We start from the raw sequence: 19209 nt of genomic DNA, 5'->3' as shown, positions 1-19209 counted from the left end.
AATGAGCACATTATGGCCTTGGCCCCTCTCCAAACAAGAAATTAGAGGCTATGCCAATTTCTGGCAATGCTGCGTTCACAAAAGAGGACAACACTTATTGCTAAAAATGAATCCCCACAGCAGCTGATACTGATAGTCCACTGCTCATAAACACTTTGGAGGTGTAGGCACAACACAGGAAAGTTATTTTAAAGTGAACATTATTAGACTCAGCTGAACAAACTTTCAGTTGAGGGATATTCTGCAGGAACCTGGGAATTATCAGTGAAACATGCAGAACTAGCTAAGAACTAAGCGTTCAGACGTGTCAGGTGACAGTCACATACATTACACATGGTTTAAAGTGCTACATCTCAAGTCTTGGGCTGATATGAAGATGCCTATACTTGTGATGACTGTAGACAGGCGTGCTGCTTCATTTTGATCCTGATCACCATGCTAGCGACCCTGTGAGGCATGACTACTAACACCAGCATGCTAATACACTCACAATGACAACAACAACATGGTAATGCTAAGGTATATTGAGGTATAATATTTATCATTATCATCTAACATGTTACCTTGCTAACATTTGCTAACCAGCACAGCACATGGAATTTTACAGCTATTTGATCATGAATCCCGGCCTTGGATAAATTAAACATTTGACCTAATGAAGAAAAGTTTTACGTCAAATAAAGTTAATGTACATTTCCTCCTCAAGAGAATGTGAACGTCTACCATTTTGTTTTGACTCTCCTGCCAATATTAAAATCTCACAATTCTCTACCTCATGATGGCACTGGAGGTCAAGGCATGATGCTGCTCCTCTGGCTACAACCATCTCCGTACCAAAGGATTGAATAGCTGTGTGGCAACATCCTCAGGGATTGATTAATGATAATGTCTGCCCAATTCCTTCATAATAATTTAAAAAAGCAAGTTATCAGTGTGAAATATAAAACTACCAGCCACATTATTTTATCTCTAGAACATGATGTGTTCTGTCAAGAGAACTCCAACATTATCTTGGATACACCCTCAAGAGGTTTGAATGTATTCAATTTAACACTCGTGTCCAGTGTTGCCAGATGTACGATAACTTTGCCCTCTGTACGATGTATGATCAATAATGTATGATGTACGATAATTTGATCATTTTGTGACACTTGGTATTATCAGTTGTAATCTGGAGCGTAAAACATAGATTACGTCTGTGTTTACGCATCTCTTGTCACATGGCGTCTTTCCAGCAAATCATGCATGTGATGATGAACGTGACCCGTCACGTTGTGACACCGTGACTTGCGAGCTTAACACAAGTCCTTCCTGTCTCATGTTTCAAAATAAGAGCCTTGTGCCTTGAAAAGGTTCGTCTCTGTACACTAAATCGCTTCGCAACCTCAACACAGATTGGAAACGCCAGTATTGAGCGTCCCATCCCTACTCTGGTCGTGTATGTTCATTTTCCTCAAAATCATTTGAAGCTTCTGGTACAATACTTCAACATTTCCCATCTGGCAACGCTGCTTGTATCAGAAATGCTCAATAATGAGGCAGCACTGGTTCTTAAATCTACTGCATCACTAGTTGCCATGCAGACTCATCAGTCAGTCCGTCTATACCTGTCTGTCTCTCACTGACATTGCATTGGTCAAGTGTAACACACAAGCTAGACATGTAGTATTTAGGGTGACAGTTAGAGTGAGTATTTCTGAATGTTATGTAAGTCAGTGTGTGTGTGTGTGTGTGTGTGTGTGTGTGTGTGTGTGTGTGTGTGTGTGTGTGTGTGTGTGTGTGTGTGTGTGTGGTAGCACTTCTCTGTAACATCGCAGGAGGGCTGAGTGACGGCCTCCAGTGTCTGATCACAAAGCTCTCACATGGAGACTCTCTGAGAGGAATAAAGTGGAGATTTAGTTTCTTTTTTTAATGTTACTGAGCACTTGGCGTGCTGTGGAGAAAATGAGAATACATAAATGATGCAATGAGCTGTAAAATTGCCTTTTGCTTGTTAGAATCTTTTTTCACTGTTTGTCCCAGCGGATTTATCTCAGTAATAAATCATGTCTTGAATTGAAGTCATTAGACCTGGTCTGAGTACTCAGCATAAAGTGTGTTAAATTGAGTTTTCCAGTGATAGCAGACTCAACAACCTAAATAACCCCCAAGTCGACACACTCATAAATCTAACCAGAAGCTTAAGTGTTGTGTGATGTCCAAAGTGTGTCCAAAGTGCATAATGTCCTTTTGTTTTTGAGCTGGTTCTGGGTTTTACAAAGTTCAGCTCATTATGAAAGGCTAAGTTTGTCCGTAGGATGAATATATTTTCATGAAATACGCTCAGTGAGGCCTAATGGTTCAGTGTTGAGCCTGGAGTTTACATCTCCTGGTGGGTTTTCACTGGGTTCCCCTGCTTCCTCCCACAGTCCAAAGACATAGGGTTAGGTTGTTTGGATACTTTAAATTAAATTGTGAATGGGAGTGTGAATGTTTGTTTGTCTCCCTGTCTGAACCCTCCCTCTCGCCTAGTGTCAGCTGGGATTGGCTCCAGTCCCCATGACCCAAACAGGATAAGTGATAAATATAATGGATGGATGATACTTTGCCCAAAAGTTGCAGTTCTTAATTACTCAGGTTTTGTTTGCACTGCCATTGCGGTGTTTGTTTGTCAGTAGGACTATTTCGAAACTACCGGACTGATTTCCATTAGATTTTGAGGAGGGAAGACATTTTGGAGTGGATCAAAATAAACAACTGGACACCCGATTTTTTTCTCACTTTCTTTAAAGGGATAGGTCACCGAAATTTTTTAATTAACTCATTATCTACTCACCACTATGCCGATGGAGGGGGGGTGTTTAGAGTCCAGAAAACACTTTGGAGTCTCAGGGGTAAACAGTGTTGCAGCCAAATCCAATACAATTGAAGTCAATTGTGAACTCTTCTTCAGACCTAATAAAACAGAAAACACATAACATGCCTCCTTACTGCTCGTGTGGTGTCATCCAAGTGTCCGCAAGCCCCAACATTCATATTCTTATCGAAACGGTGTCATTTACACCATGTTTTTAGTCTAAATTACCTCTGATAGCCTCCTCTGGCGCGTGTTCACGTACCCTCGTGCACAGCGAACACTGCACACACTACATTTCCTCGTTTCGAGTTGAATATGAATGCTGGTGTTGGGGACACTTGGATGACACCACACGAGCAGTATGGAGGCATGTTGTGTTTTTTTTCTGTTGTTTTATTATGGCTGAAGAAAGAGGTCACTTTGGCTAAAACCCTGTTTACCCCTGAGACTCCAAAAGTTTTTTGTGGACTCAAACACTTCACCCGCCCAATTTCTGGTTAACTATCCCTTTAACATGGCAAGATAGGGTCTCAGCCTTCGTGGATGTGCTCTCCAAATGCACTTACAGTATATTTACTCCTTTATTTTATCATCCAATAATCTGTGTTTGTGCTGTGAATAAGTACACTGCAGCAGTTCAGTCAAAAGTGGAGGCCATATACGTAGATGTTAGTTCCCGATATTTGGGGGTAGTGACGTGATTTGGGGGTAGTGACGTTTTGTGCAATCACCAATTTTTTGTAGATGTCCCCTAAGTTGATGGTTAGCTACAATGACGATAATGTTATTGAAGGTTGCAGATAACTTTGTGTGTTAGTTAGATTTCATTTCCCCCACAATATTGTGTTGCAGCTCTAATGTTTAAGACAATTATTCAAGACTAATATTAGATATTTAGAAAAAGAAAAAATCCTAACAGGGCAAAGTACACTTTTCACTCACGTTTATTGGTCGGATGTGTCTGGGGTGGGAGCAAGAAAATAAATATAGGAAGAATGTCCCAGTGCATATTTCTGTCAGAGAAACATTATTATACAATTCTTCTGCCACATCCCAGAATGCACAGCACACCTGGCTACAGGAGCAGTTCAGGTCAATCTTCTGCAGCACACCTGGTTGTTGGGTAGCATCAAGATTGGATCCCATAACACTGCAAATGTCCCACTACAGACTCTGGATGAGACCAGATCAAGACCACCTCCTGTAAGGGGTCTAAGTCTGCACCCGAGAATGACTAAAAAGGCGGAAGAACAGTTAAGTGGTCTAGAAGTTCGTATATGAAAATCTTGAAGTGCTTTGTGGACTGGGTGATCAATTGTTGACATAACGCCACTTCTACTAAGGTTTGGGTTCAAACATCTTGATCAAAATGCTGCTGCTCGTAGTTTAACTAAAACAAACCGTAGGTCTCATGTCACGCCAATCCTTCACTGGCTGCCAGTTAAACTCAAGATTGATTTTAAGATTCTTTTAAAAACTTTCAAAACTCAACGTGGGCTGGCCCCTACTTATATTTCGCAGCTCTTGATTCCCTACAATCCCAGTCGCAACTTGAGATCGGCCAACCTGTCATTCTTATGCTTTTTCCTTCAGGGCCCTGAGGCTCTGGAACTCTCTTGCTGATGACATTAGGCTCGCCAACTCACTACCTATCTTTTAATCACTGCTCAAAACTTATTTTTATAGGAAAGCATTTTTGTTTGATTTGTAAGTCTGGTGCTAATGTGTTGTTTAAAATAGTTTTAATCCTTTTCACCATACTTTTACTTACAACTAAATATTAGGTAGTTTCTTATATAGGACAGCTTTAGACTCTGCTGCCTATGACAGTAGGTGTTTAGTTTAAAAGGGCGTAGAGGTAATGATGTCTGATCTACTGAGCCTGGCATTACTGCCATACAAGCCAGTTGCCAGTCAGATTTATCTTTAGCTGCATGCAGCGTTATTTTTACCATGTATTTTGTGAAGCACTCATTAACCTTGTTTGTATAAGTGCTTTATAAATAAAGTTCTTATTATTATGATCTACCTGAACCCCAATCAGCTGTCAACAGACAAGCCGTTGCTAGGCGACAAGCCAACCTTTAAAACCTTCAAAAATGATCCTCAGCTCTGACAGGGTGACATCCACCTGCCAGAAATACACACAGGGAGACAGACGTTTTAAGCTGGTTTGCCAGCTACAGCCGCAGCGAGCTATTCTGTTAGCACTCAAGCCAAGTCAGCTTTGTTTAGCCTGTGTAAGCTGAATTCACACATTTGACTCAGAGGACTGTACAATCTGTACAGCATATGATTAGGCAGCTATTAAAGGCTGTTTACTGGTGATGCAGCCAGAACAGCATCTTTTCATGCTCTTATTCTCAAGGCCTCTGTTTGCTGCCACTGCTGTTTTAATGCCTCTTTGTATTATCTATTTATTATTTAAATCATTGATTCTTCTTCTTATCATTTTATTTTATTCCATTTAACCACTGGGCCACTATTACTACTTCTATTTCCATCAACCAACATTGAAAAACTCCCAGTCCTGTCATTTACAGAGATGTTCTGATGACATTGTGGTCTGAGTTTTGGAGTGTGGACAGGAGGATGAGTAGAGGGGTCTGGTAGATCCCTTTGAGAGTTGTTGTGAGACAAATCATCTGCAACTGAATGGTTGCATGCAATGATGGTTGTGGGCACCGCCAACGTCTCCAGTCTGCAGTAAGGACGCAGAGATAAATGGACACCAGTCAGAAAACCATCTCACCTACGAACACGATGTCAATCAGCTAACCGGAGCTCATCTCTATCCATCACTCCCCTTCTCTGTCGCTGAATCCCTGATGAATCCACATCATCTATGGTACATCTTTGAAAGTCCTCAATAAACTTCGGTCCATCCACAGCTCTGCTGCCCCTCTACTCACCCACCCTCGCTCCCGTGACCACATCACCCCTGTCCTCCAGAACCTCAATGGCTCCCGGTGCCTCAGCACTATCCAATTCAAAATCCTCCTCCTTTCCCACAAAGGCCCCCACAACCAGGCTCCTTTACAAACATGCTCCATGACCACATCCCCTCACGCAGCCTCCTCTCCCTTCCACACAGGACCAAGCATCGGACCTGGGGTGACCGAGCCTTCTCTATAGCTGCCCCTTCCCTCCTGAACTCTCTCTCTCAACACATCAGAGACTGGACTGAACTGTCGACCTTCAAATCCCTATTTAAAACTCACCTCTTCAGATCTGCTTTCAGTGTTTAATGATGTTATGTTTTTATCGACAGTGTCTATTTCTTTTAAATTATATGTAAAGTGTCTCTGGGTTTCTTGAAAATCTCTATACAAATGAGATTTATTATTATTATTATTATTATTATTATTAACAAGCTGGAGAGGTAGACCAACATCTGTTTGCAATTAACTGCTTCAAATGTTTTATCAGCCAGTTGTTGTCAGCACCATGTTCTATGTTGGGCTGTGCTGGGGGGCAGGCATTAAAGCTGAGGAAGCAAACAGACTTACACTACACTACAATACTCATTTATGAGTACTATAACAGTGCATAGTGTTCATAGTAAAAGTTTGTGTGTGCACAAAAGCCCAAAACAACATTAACCAAAGAATAATCAGATTTATAAAACCACAACAAACCAAGCACAGCTCCAGGGAAGTCGTCCGATGAGCATCATCATGGAAATTCTTCATGGTCGCTGAACACTTGTTTACCTCGCGTTGTCCTCTGAGAGCCACTGCATCCACTATTCAGCATTACGCATGAGTGTCACCGCAGTATTTATGATTACAGTGAAAGGACAGATGAGTTCACACCTTCCCAAACTGATCAGGACAATCAGTGGTATCCTAAACTCTGCCCAGGGACACCATTTGGAAATGGAGGTTTGAGGGTGAACATGGTTTATTTATTTTCTAAAGTGGTCTCCAATGGTCTCCACTGCGCTCGGTGCGCTTGACGGCACACATGTTCACTGCAGCACTTTTACACACAACCTAAATGAAAACTGAAGTCGTACTTGATACAGGCCCAGTGTTAGAAGACCTTTATAGCTGCTATTTAATGGTTAATGGTATTTAATCTGCAACCTGACACAATGCAATGGTTATCAGAGGTGTTGTAAATGTATTGATTCAACCTCTTTATTCAAGTTAAAGTATAAGTTAAGTATAAGTATAAGCAAAGGCTCTAAATTTACTCAAAGTATGAAAGTAAAAAGGGCCCCTCTGAGGGCCATTTTACCGACTATCTGTGCAAAGCAAACTGAGACTCGTGTCACATCAATTTATTTCAAAGACTATTTGACTTAAATCACTCTTAGTTCAACTTTAAAATAAATGAAAAATACTACAAACAGAAGTTAAAGCAAGAAAAGATTTGTGACATGAAAATGTGTCCAGGAGGAAATGTGGAGGCTACAGTGGAATTAAGTATTCTTAATGTAAATAGGGGCCAGGGATAGGGAATGTTTTGTTGCCCTCCTTTGTTGTGGACGTTATTGACATTGTCAGCCATGTTTGCTCATTCTTAACTGTTTTCCATGTTTGTCACTTCTGGACATGGACATATATGCTATGCCTCTACTCTACAGTTGAGTCTCCCTCTCCTGTCTGTTTAACACAAAAGTAACCAGCCTGTTTTAAATTTAAGGGGTAGAAAGTACAGATATTTGTTTTCAAATGTAGGGAGTAAAGTAAAAATTCATCAGAAAAATAACTACTCGGGTAAAGTAAAGATACCTGAAAAATCTACTTAAGTACAGTAACAAAGTATTTGTACTTTAGAACTTCCCACCTCTGATGGTTATAAATATGGTTAAAGCTCAGCACTAATGTGGAGGCAGGAATTAAGGTCATTGCCTCACACCCGCTTCACAGAACACTGCAGAAGGTTGTGCCACAGAAAACTTTGTGAAACTGTATGCAGGATAATTCAAGTGTTCACTGTGGTTCACTGTGGTGTACGGTGTCAGAGGTGTATGTTACATCAAGAACACGCACACATCCAGTAAAGATGATTATACACCAACATCATAGGCTGTTATTTCTGTCATATCAATGAGTAGCATGTTTACAGGGTGTCAGCACCATTAACCCCTAACCCTAACCCCTTGATTGTCGCACTGATGCCAATGTCACTGCAGGCGATTTACAAAAGCGCCAGAAGGTGGCGACATCTCCACAGTGTTAATGTGCCTCATGCTCATAGTTAAGAATGGTGCCATTGACTGAGTTTACCTTCAGTCTGAGTGATTTCTCTTTGTAAGATAATTGTACTGTGGGAGTGTTTTTATAATTCTGTGCGGCAGTCAATATTTTTTTGTTTATTAAGCATTTGTTATTTCAATAGTTCCTCACGTGTCTTTGTCGCATTAAACTGTTAATCTGTTTATATAGTACAGGTGAATGTAGCAAACTGCCACACACACACACGCGCGCACACACAGTCGTGTCTACCTAACTTCAGAGGACATTACATTGATTTCCTGGAGACCCTCACAAACACTTTAATTAGTTCTCTCACTTACGCTAACCTAAACCTAACATCACCCTAACCATAACCTAAACCTAAACTTAACCTTACATCACCCTTAACATGAACCTAAACCTAACATCATCCTAACCATAACCTAAAGCTAAACTGAACATTAACCTAACATCACCCTAACCATAACCTAAAGCTTAACTAAACCTCACCCTAACCATAACCTAAACTTAACATTAACCTAACATCATCCTAACCATAACCTAAACCTAAACTTAACCTTACATCACCCTTAACATGAACCTAAACCTAACATCACCCTAACCATAACCTAAACTTAACATTAACCTAACATCATCCTAACCATAACCTAAACTTAGCATTAACCTAATGTCATCCTAACCATAACCTAACCTAAACTTAACCTAAACCTAACATCACCCTAACCCTAACCTAACCTAACATCACCCAAACCCTAACCTAAACTGAACATTAACCTAACATCATCCTCACCATAACCTAAACTTAGCATTAACCTAACGTCATCCTAACCATAACCTAAACTTAACCTAAACCTAACATCACCCTAACCCTAACCTAACCTAAACCTAACATCACCCAAACCTAACCTAAACTTAGCATTAACATCATCCTAACCATAACCTAAACTGAACATTAACCTAACATCACCCTAACCATAACCTAAAGCTTAACTAAACCTCAACCTAACATCACCCTAACCATAACCTAAACTTAACATTAACATTAACATAATCCTAACCATAACCATAACCATAACCTAAACTCAACATTAACCTAACCTAACATTAAAAACATATCTTCACCTTAAAATGTAATGATTTATGCTGAGGACTAGATTTATTTTTTCCCATAAAGGAAGACAAGACCCTACAACATGAGTTATATCGGGACCACCACCCACATACACACACACACACGTGCACGCACCGGGCGCAGCGCTTTTAGATCCACCTGTTCACGCGCCTCCATCCCCTTACTGATAGGTTTGTCAGAGACAGTGAGCGAGGGGGGGGGAGAGGGAGAGAGAGAGAGAGAGGGAGAGAGAGATCTGGGTTTATATTAACGCCTTGTGCACGAAGTGAGGAGCTGCTCTCTCTCTGTCTCTCAGCAGCATCACACACACACAGGATTCTGAATGGATCACCCAGGAATCCTCCTCTCTCGGGATCTTTTGCGCATCAGCCTCGTCCCATCGGTTCCTTGAGGAAACTGCTTCACATGACCATCTCTCCGACGCTGTGGACGCTGGATCATGCGGAGCGCACTGATCTGAGAGCAGCTTGGACTTCACTCACATCGCTGCTGCCGCTGCTGTTTGGAGGACGACGCGCGGCTCACCGCCACCTTCACCATCTGGGGAGGTTTCCTGCAACAATTTGTTGCAAACATTGCGAAGGGCGAAGTCATGGTGCCGGCACCGCCTCGGCTCCTCATGGCACCGTGAGAACTTTCTTCCCGGCCCCGCTTCTCTCCATCTTTTCTTTTTAGATGTTTGTCAGTGGGATCGTGCTCCTTTGGGGAATCCTCCATCGTTTCCCTTTTCAATAATGTTCACTTTTGCTGCCTTCTGCTACATGCTGTCTCTGGTCCTCTGCGTGTCCCTGATCTTCTTTGCAATATGGCACGTAAGTACCTTAGCTGTGGTCTATCCTCTTGTCTCATCGTCGGGGATGTGTGTGCATATTGGATGCGCAGGTGTGATATTTGTGCACACATCCTTGTGCATCGATTCTCTTCAGTTTCGAGGCTCGTGCACAGTGCATGCACGATCTTCTTTTTTTTTGCAGACAGGACAGGTGTGCACCTGTATCTTCACGGAGAAGGCTCCATCGTCAATACTGTGCATGCATCCGTCATTTTAATCACAATTTCCTCTCATTGGCTTACTTCACACATTTGTACTGACCCAGTTCGATATCCAAAGATGCCTGCAGCCTTACACAGCATCTGAGATCAATTAAAGCCCCTTGCTTGCAGATCAATTAGGAAATCTTGTCGAGCCATATCTCCACTCTCTCATCTCCCTCTTATCCCTCTGCCTTTAATCAAGCCTCAGCTCAGCTATACACCAGTGCCTGTCTGAAAGACTGCATTATGATATTTGAATAATCTCATTATTTGCTCCCTGAGCAACATCTCCATCACGAAGGGCCTTACATAAAGACAGATTTGGGTCAGGTCTTCCAGCCTATTGCCCCAGGGCTGCCTTCTGTATTGAAACAGCAACCGACCTGATGCACTTGTGATGACTGATCCTCTGGCAATTACAGATAATAGCCGGTCCGCCTGTCTATGAGACACTGGCCCTGTCTCTGCTGCACAGAGCAGAATTAAAGAGAGCAGGACAGTGACATGGCAGGCAGTAATGATAGTACAAACAAAATGAGTGGTTATGAGAAAAGGAAAAACCTGTAAGATGCTACTGACTGACAAAGAAAAACATCTCCATCTGTCCTGATTCATAATACAGGGCCAGAAGCCACAAACGCTCCCTTCAGTGCTGTCTACGGTTTAAAATCGGCACGGGTGGAAGGATCACAAAGGAAGACAATATTCTGTAGCTTCAGCAATAATCCACATCGCACCAGGCTTTATCTTGCATTCTGCTTAACACGGCAAAACAGTGGAGGAGCCTCCTCCGCTGATTCTCTTTCACGGTGACATACAAACATGCAGCAATAATAAGCCAGGGCTCCATACTGCGAGTAAGCATAATTAGGAAGGGGGGGCTGTGAGGTGGGAATATGTGGAGCTGTGGGAAACGAGCGGCAGAGCCAAGGCTGCACATTAACACCAGCCACCTGCCAAAAGCTGGGGAATTTTTTGGGGGGCTGGAACTGTTTCACTTTTATCAGTCACTTTTGGCAGGTTGCCATCTCAGTATCCAAAAACACTGGCCACTGTGGCAGTCTAGGATTCAGGTTAGTTTTACGCCTTGAGCAGCAGTGCATTGCTAAAACAAGCAAGTGTGCTGAGTCAAACCTACTCAGGGTACAACCAACCTATAAATAAACGAGACGTATACAGAGACAGAGGCTATGGTTTTGTTTCTATACGGCCGCTTTAGCCCTATAAACCCAATAGGAATAAAGTGAGTAACTAAGTGCTCTGACTCAGACGTATCACCGGTCCTGTCAGCAGGCAACACGAGTGCCGGAGTCACAGAAGACAAATGACTTCACATAGATAGACTTCTGTCATTAATTGACCATAATCAATCAAAGCACTCGCTGCCTGGTAAATTAGCTCATATGTATGCGTCTTCTACTTATTTTCAGGTGCTGATAAATCTTTCATTAACTCTCACTGACCACCGATTCTTCCTCTTCCACTCCCCTCCTTTACAAATCAAGCTGTGCCGTTAAAACCAATGTGAAGAGAAAAAAAGGAGAGTGCATGTTTGCTATCTTTAGAATATCTACTGTCGTTAATCACTCCTCTCTGGCCATCCCTGGACGTCTTCGATAAGATCAGGTCAGGTAATAAGGACAGAACGGAATGTGGAACTGTAGAAGTTCATTAAAGAGATGCTGCACAATTAAAGGTGTTTTTTGAGCTGTTAACTGAATTCTACGACTGTTCTTTAATGAAATACATTAATGCAGGTTTTAATGTCACATTCAATACCACATTTATGAAAAATCTACATTTATCTGTTGAACCTGGCCCACAACGCCACCTAGAGTTTCAAACCGTCTTGGACCTTGCTAGGCCAATGCTTAGAAAGAGTCCCTGTTTAGGATGATGATGTTGATCTTGAGCCTGGATGGATGGCTCAGGGCATTTAGTACGTCTCTGTGTCATGACATTTACATATATTTGAAAAGTTTACACGTTGGGCAGTTCCCAGCCACCAGAGGCCGCTCATGAGAGGGAATCTGGAGAGCCCCACTCAACTTTCAAATCTATGCTGAAACTAAACCCCTAAACCACCACATTGTCAACCATTCAGAGACGTCCACCGTCCTCTCTGACCCTTCGGCAGTCTTTGTCTCTCACACACACGGTCGCCACGAGCCATTTGAACTGCTGGCACAGGCGATTGTCTCAGCCAGCAGTCCAAATGCCTCGGGACGACCGAAGTCTTGTTCATCGGGAAAACTCTGGAGGTGAGAAGCCTCTATTTCATAGGAGATTTCTGTGCTCTGAGCCCCGCCTCCATGCACTGCGTTCTCAAGGGATTTTTTACATTTTCACAGCGAGACACTTCAGCCAAAACCTAGATGTGGAAGTTACACTTTAAAGCCACTGCATGATGAACTGGTGACGAAGCTTCTTTTGGGGAAATCAAGTTGATGGGTTCATTAAACCGTTGATGGTACCATTAATCATGATATAAAATCCTGGCAACTCAACTGTACTTCCAGAGTAAATTTTCTATTTCTTTTACAACCAGTTGCAGCAATGGGCAGAATTAGTCTGTTCGTCACATAAAATAGAAGATCACAATCACCCACGGGAGTACTCACATAAGCAATTTTGAAGCCATTTTAATTAACATACAAGGTGAACTGCGACCTCCCCCGAGCTCTACGGTTCAGCGCTTCAACGGCTCCACTCTGCTTGAGTGATTCACCTCCCATGTAACCACGCCGCCTAATGTGCTCCGAGTGTCATTAAAGTCGAGAGCGAGGCAGACGCTCCTTTCGCCGGCATCTGATAGATGGGGAAGCCCCATAGCACAGTTATGATGTAGAGACTGTCCCGGCAGCGTGGCAGAGGGTAGGAAGTCAAACTGACGTAATTTACTCTCCCACTTGGGGTTTCCATTATAGTGTGGCAGTTTGGGTATTTACTGGGTGGAAGGTGTAGTGTGGTATGAAAGCACATTTTAAATGGATAGAGCAACAAGCCAAGACAAAATGGACTAACGTCCCCTGTACCTCAGACCAACAGGAGAGTAGAGGCCCTGAGGTAACTTTCTGGTTTGTAGTAACTTGAATAATATGAGTAATAACAGTTTTTAAAGCTGAGCAACGATGCAGTGGCAAATAATTCCATTCAGCTCAGAGTCTGAGCGCTTGACCCGAGCTCTGACTGTGCGGTCTATTCAACTGCGACCGGGCCAGACAGCACTTATTCCTCATGATAGCCTCCGGAACCAGAAGACCTGACGCTGTAACAAATACACCAATCTCAGTTTAAAAATCTTGATATTTTAAATGTTTCCTCAATGGATATGACTTCCATGTCTTTTTAACTGATCTACAGTTCAGCGTTTCAGTTGCTCAGCCTGATTCTAGCGGTTAAAGCTGCTGGCTATCATTCAGTTTTGTGGGTAATCCTACCTGCTCAGCAAAGTTACATGTGCAAAGAAGCCGTTAGGATTACAGAGTGGCAATGAGAGTGTCTCTCTTTTACAATAAAGTGTACAAATACCATGATTCTGAAGCTGTTGTTTTCAGGTAAAATAAAGCATCATTGATAATGTATATAATAGCTTATAGTTACTACAAACTAAACAATGAATGTTGATGTGAATCAGCTAGAAATCAATAAAAAGATCTTTGGGCTTCTTAATTTGTGAAATGAATGAAAGGATTTGGTGTATGTTTATCCTCCACTAAACTAGTCTTATACGCTTCATTGAAGACCCCTGAAGTGGTGTATAGACCATCATACATTTTTATTATTACCTTATAAACATTTACAGACTTATACTTATTAGAAAGTGAAACCCACAGAAGCTTTAATCAAGAGAAAATCAATAAATTATTACCAAGTTAAAAAGATACAGAGCAGATTGAGGTATTTTTCACAACCTGGCAACCCAGAACAGTTCCTTATTAGCTTCTCAATGGTCTATCGAATATTAAGTAAATAATTTGGCATAAGAGATCTCTAAGTTGGTGTGTTGCTCCCTTCCTGCATTGTATAGTATGCAGCGCTATTTGTAGCGGATTCTAACCTGACCCATACCACATCCTTCCACCATGTTTCATGGTAATCTGTTGAGTAATGTGTGGGTAATGGTCTTAAATAACTGACTGGAAGACCAACAAAACAAAAACATAAGCTCCTTGGTTGAGATAATTACTGATATGTGAAGGTGCTGATTAGTTGAACCTTTCTTTACTGTTTCAAGTCTCAATGTCCAATAAACCCTCCTCTCGTTCCAGCTTTATATTTAGCATGATCTGCATGCTGAGTGACGGTAAAATCAACCTTCTTAGATAACTGGCTGTAGAAAAAGCTAAGAAGTTTATTCGCCGATATGTCAAACTAATCCTTTCATTTAAGCTGTGAGTTAACCTACCAATATACCTAATAAGTGATACCTTATTACATAGTGGTACAGTGTCACTTCTTTTTTTCAAATTATTATTTTTTTCCCCAAAGAGCAATGCAAGTGAAAGTGTAATATGATATTAACTTTGGTCATGGTAATATGCAAAAGACAGTATAAAGCAATACGGTGGGAAATTCATTTGTTTACCGAATTGTGTTGATGTGTCTTTTCGAGGGGCGCTTTTTCAAAACTGGATTGCTTCAGGGTATATATCAAATTGAATGTATGACTTCTTACTACCACATAGAAAACATTTAAAATTTAAGACATGCCTCACAAGCAAATAAATGTCAAAGATTGAGACACAACAAGTAGAAACAAAGTAATTTATTGACCGATAAATATTTTACTAATCACATTTTGTCCGTATTTCCTCACTGTATATAACAATAATTCCTAGTTTATATATATCAGCTTCAAGTTTAATACGGCTGTGGCAGAGAGGAAGGAATATATTCCCCTCACCCTTCCTTCCAACTGTCTTCCATTAGTACACTTAAATCACCTCACACAAAGCACACGCTGATTTGAGTAACACCGAGGCGACACCGCACATCAGGATTTCGTGCGCTCTTCAGGATGGATTTTGAGGGTTGCAGCTCAGCTCGCGTCTCAGTTGGCGTCGCTTCCTCGCCGAGCGTGACTTCGCATCACACTGAGATTTTGACAAGTACAGGGCATTCGCAGGCTTAACAGAGGTGTCGTGTGAATAATCGTTCACACAGAACAACCATAACACTCCCTCATCCGTTCCTGTCTCTACGGTGCTCTGATGATATGGAGCAAAACAAGTTTGTTTATTTATTTATTTATTCACTGGGTTGCTATGTGCACGACAGAGGAGACAGACTTTGAGGAAGTGCATTGGGAAGAAAGATTGAAAGACTGTCAGAGTGATATTTAGCCAAACGTGGTTTGTGCTACTTTCATTTTAACCCACAGAAGCCTTATCTTGTTCCCATGATCTGTAACACCTCAGTATGGCTCCTCTGGGGATAGACTGGCCAAGACCCAGAGGAGGAGGAACAGAGAATGTCACAGGAAGATAAATGGAAGGGGGGTGAGGCTGGGTCTGCAGAAGGAGAGAGGAGCTGCAGGAGTGATGGGATGATGGAGAAATAAGGGGGAAAAGGCCAGAGAGACTATGGATTTCACTTACTAGGGGTTCAGCCCAGTTCAGACTGGACTGAATGGATGACTGGAACAGCAAAGTGACAATCAGCCATGGAAAGGAAGGATAAGGCAGCACTGCAGATAGGAAGGGATCAAAAGAAGAGAGGAAGGATTCATTTAAAAAAGTTCTATATGGGAAGGTTGAGTCTCCTTCAAAGTGAGGAAAGGTCCTGGGATGTACCGAGCCAGGCAGCGTAGATACGAATGCAGAAACATAATGAGATCAAGGAGGAAATGAACTTCAGTCAGAGGAGCAGACTATAGTAAGTAAAGCTTTATGTTGTGGGGAGGGCACCCAAAGTTCGTCTTCGTCTGGATTATTCATGTCTTTATAACAGCGATGAAATAAAGATGTGGTTCCCACTTAATGTTCCCAACTATCTACAGGCTGCATCTGAAATAATGGAAATCTGAAAAAGTCATTCAATATTTACGAAACACTATATTGGGAAATTTAATATAAATAATTCTTTAGTTCATTCAGAAATGCAAAAGTTAAAACTATTTCTTTATTCCAGTAGTTATTCACATTTTTTGTAGCAACGCATGATGGTAGCTAGCTCTCATTGTGGCTCACTTGACAATCAACTGGTAAATCCCAAAGTGAGCACATGTTAGATGATGGTATTATTCCCCTAATAGCAGAAGGAAAAGGTGTGCGCAAAATAATAATTAGTAAGTTTCTCCAGGAAGTTGGTCTGGATGACATTTTTGGGTCATACTATCTTTATCAGCTTTCCCAATTAAATGAGTTTGGCTAGTCTTATGTATTTTCAGATCTGAGTGATGAGTCCAGTGTTACAACACAGGGTTTACACAGCCCAAATTTGCTTTATGATTAAAGTGAACATTTCTTCTGCCATATTGCTCTTATCATAACTGGAAGATGCCATGTTACCTGTTGAATCCAATATACAAGAGAGCGAACATTCAGTAAAAGGCAGAAGTTTGATTCCTTGTACCTTGAGAGTTGGTTACTTCCATCAAGACTACGAAAACCTAAGGGAATATATAGAAGAAGATAGGTGTTTAAGGTTGGAGAAATAGGTCTGTAAGTTTTGAAACAAAAATAAGTTGATTCAGACCTTCAAGGTTTGGTCCGTTAACATGTAGAGTCAGCCTGGAATTCCACCCAACTCCCCTGAACTGTAATGGAAGGAGCTCAGGCTCAAGGTGCCCTATAGTGAGACTTCAAGGGAAAAGAAATGCATAGCTGATTGTAATCTCAATGAACAGTCAACCGGGCTTTCTGGCACCAGCCACTGGGAGCTAATGGAGGTGGCGTTCAGTGTCTTGCCAAGTTGGTTCAGCATCGATCCATGTGTTCATTAACCCCTGCTGGCTCCTCATCCATCAATCTGACTCCACTGTTTCCATTGTTCCCTGCACAGTGCACCCACTGGGGGATTATATGGGTGATCCTTGTCCTCTTTTTCCCCATTTCATTTCCACTTCTTTCTTTCTTTTTTCTCACAATTTCACCCGCTACAGCACTTGCTTTTTACACTAGAATAATAAATGCACGTAATTGGCAACATTTATGTGGAAAGATATGCAGTTTACGAGCTTAGCTTTCTTTTTCGTAGCCTTATTCATTAGCTTTGTAAGTGATAATGTTACAAGAGACTGATGGCGATAACAGAGCCAGTGTTATCACGTTTCGATTGCCCTTCCAGAAGCCCTGACTGCTCCCATTAAGCAGCCCCGTCATAGACAGAGTGCTTGCCACCTCAGACAAATTGCTACTCCAGCGTTTTCTCTGTGGCTATGTTTAGTTTGTGAACATTTCTCTGGGCCAAGTGATCACAAGTGACAAGGTAAAGCTTGTGTGGATCGTGTGGATTAGAATCAATAAGATTTGCATAGATTTTCCTTCTGCGGAAAGAGACTCGCTTCACATGTACAGTAGTGGATAACTGTCAGAACAAGGGGCCGTGCGGGGGAAAAGGCTTTATTGATGATCAGAATGGTGGAGAGTTGTTGTTTCATTCATTCATTCATTAGATCCTTGCATGTAAAACCCCAATACTGCTTTACTATGTTTACATTGTTGACAGATTTTCTGCCATGTAGAAATCATTTAACTTTGACATGGAAATTGGACTGGATTGGGATTTGCCACATGTAACCGATGGTGTGTATGTATCAGGCGGTTCAGCAGTATAGCTTGTATTGAAAGATCAGAAGGAAAGACAATAGAAAGCTGTTCATATTGTCCTCTATGTGTGAGAAAAAAGGAATATCCATCCAATGTGATCAACACTTGAACAAATGAGTCATTTTCACTGACAAAATACTGTAAACCTCACAGCAGTAACTGGTTAGAGGTTGCAACTCCAGTCGGTTACAGCCAACGCTCTTTATGTCTTTGTTTAAGCAGTAGCAACCTTTGCTGCTATGGGTTACCCACACATGTAACACCATAGTCCAACAGAAACAGCGACCACGCTTCCAGGCCATGGGGACTGCAATGTAAATGAGTCACTTTACAGTTTGGTCTTCATTTTGGGTGGAGATGTGTGGATGGAGTTCTAATATTTTGTATTAAACAACTCAGATTTTCGGCTTAAAATCTCTTTGATTTTCTGCACATCTGTGGCACAGCAGTTGGTGTATGTGTTGGTTGGTTAGTGCTCTTATGGGGGCATATGCAGGCTGTGTTTCATTGAGATGACCCTAAACTTTCCTTCAGTTTTGTCGCACCTAGTGGGACAAAATTGCTCTAGACCTTTTTCACAGTAGCCATTTTGACTTGAAAAAGCACATACAGGTGTTACAAATCAATTCTGGCTGTCTTCGCACAGTCCTCAAGTGTTTACTTGTCATGGGAACTGTTGGCTTTCTCTATAATTTTGTCCCGTGCCTTCAGATAATGTACTGTATGTTGTGATTTGTTGCTATACATATTAAACGGTATTGGCTCTTATTATGGTGCATGGCGTTTGACCTTATGTCACAGCTTAGCCCACAACACGAGCAGAGGCCAAAGGCCAGTGGCTGCACAGGGAGCTGTGAAACAAGCTTGAAAGGCTGACGTGATATTACATCATAGAGTTGAAAACTCAGGTGGCAGGGAAGGAAAAAAAACAAGAAGCTGCGGCGATCACATGTATTTGTTTACAGCACATCACACTGGTGTGAGGCCGCCGGAATGGGCTCATTCGGACATTATCCAGGGTTTTTACTAGCGGGTTGAAAAGAGAAACTGCGAAAAATGTCCGAAGCAACTAACTCGGACATTTGCATTCTCACTTAAAGCCCCTCCAGATAATTTCAGGAGACTATCCGGAGTTCAATGCATGTATAGAAGCAGTTTATGATGTACAGAGCCCCCTCTGGTTATACAAAAGGTTTACTACTGCAGCTTTAAATATGTTAAACTACT

At 41.8% G+C, this 19209-nt stretch overlaps 1 protein-coding gene across 1 annotated transcript in view; it reads left to right on the top strand.

Moving 5' to 3' along the window:
- Positions 1 to 9313: 9313 nt before the first annotated feature.
- The window catches only part of cnih3 (cornichon family AMPA receptor auxiliary protein 3), a 70005-nt gene continuing 60109 nt past the window's right edge, over positions 9314 to 19209 (top strand). The window contains 2 exon segments of the mRNA XM_035143346.2: positions 9314 to 9886; positions 9889 to 9987. Coding sequence (XP_034999237.2) covers positions 9851 to 9886; positions 9889 to 9987 — 135 coding nt within the window. The 5' untranslated portion in view covers positions 9314 to 9850.

Source organism: Hippoglossus stenolepis, chromosome 20 (genome assembly GCF_022539355.2).
Source record: "Hippoglossus stenolepis isolate QCI-W04-F060 chromosome 20, HSTE1.2, whole genome shotgun sequence".
NCBI lineage: Eukaryota > Metazoa > Chordata > Actinopteri > Pleuronectiformes > Pleuronectidae > Hippoglossus > Hippoglossus stenolepis.
Note: the sequence above shows the minus strand (reverse complement) of the source record. Positions and strands in the feature narration are given on the sequence as shown.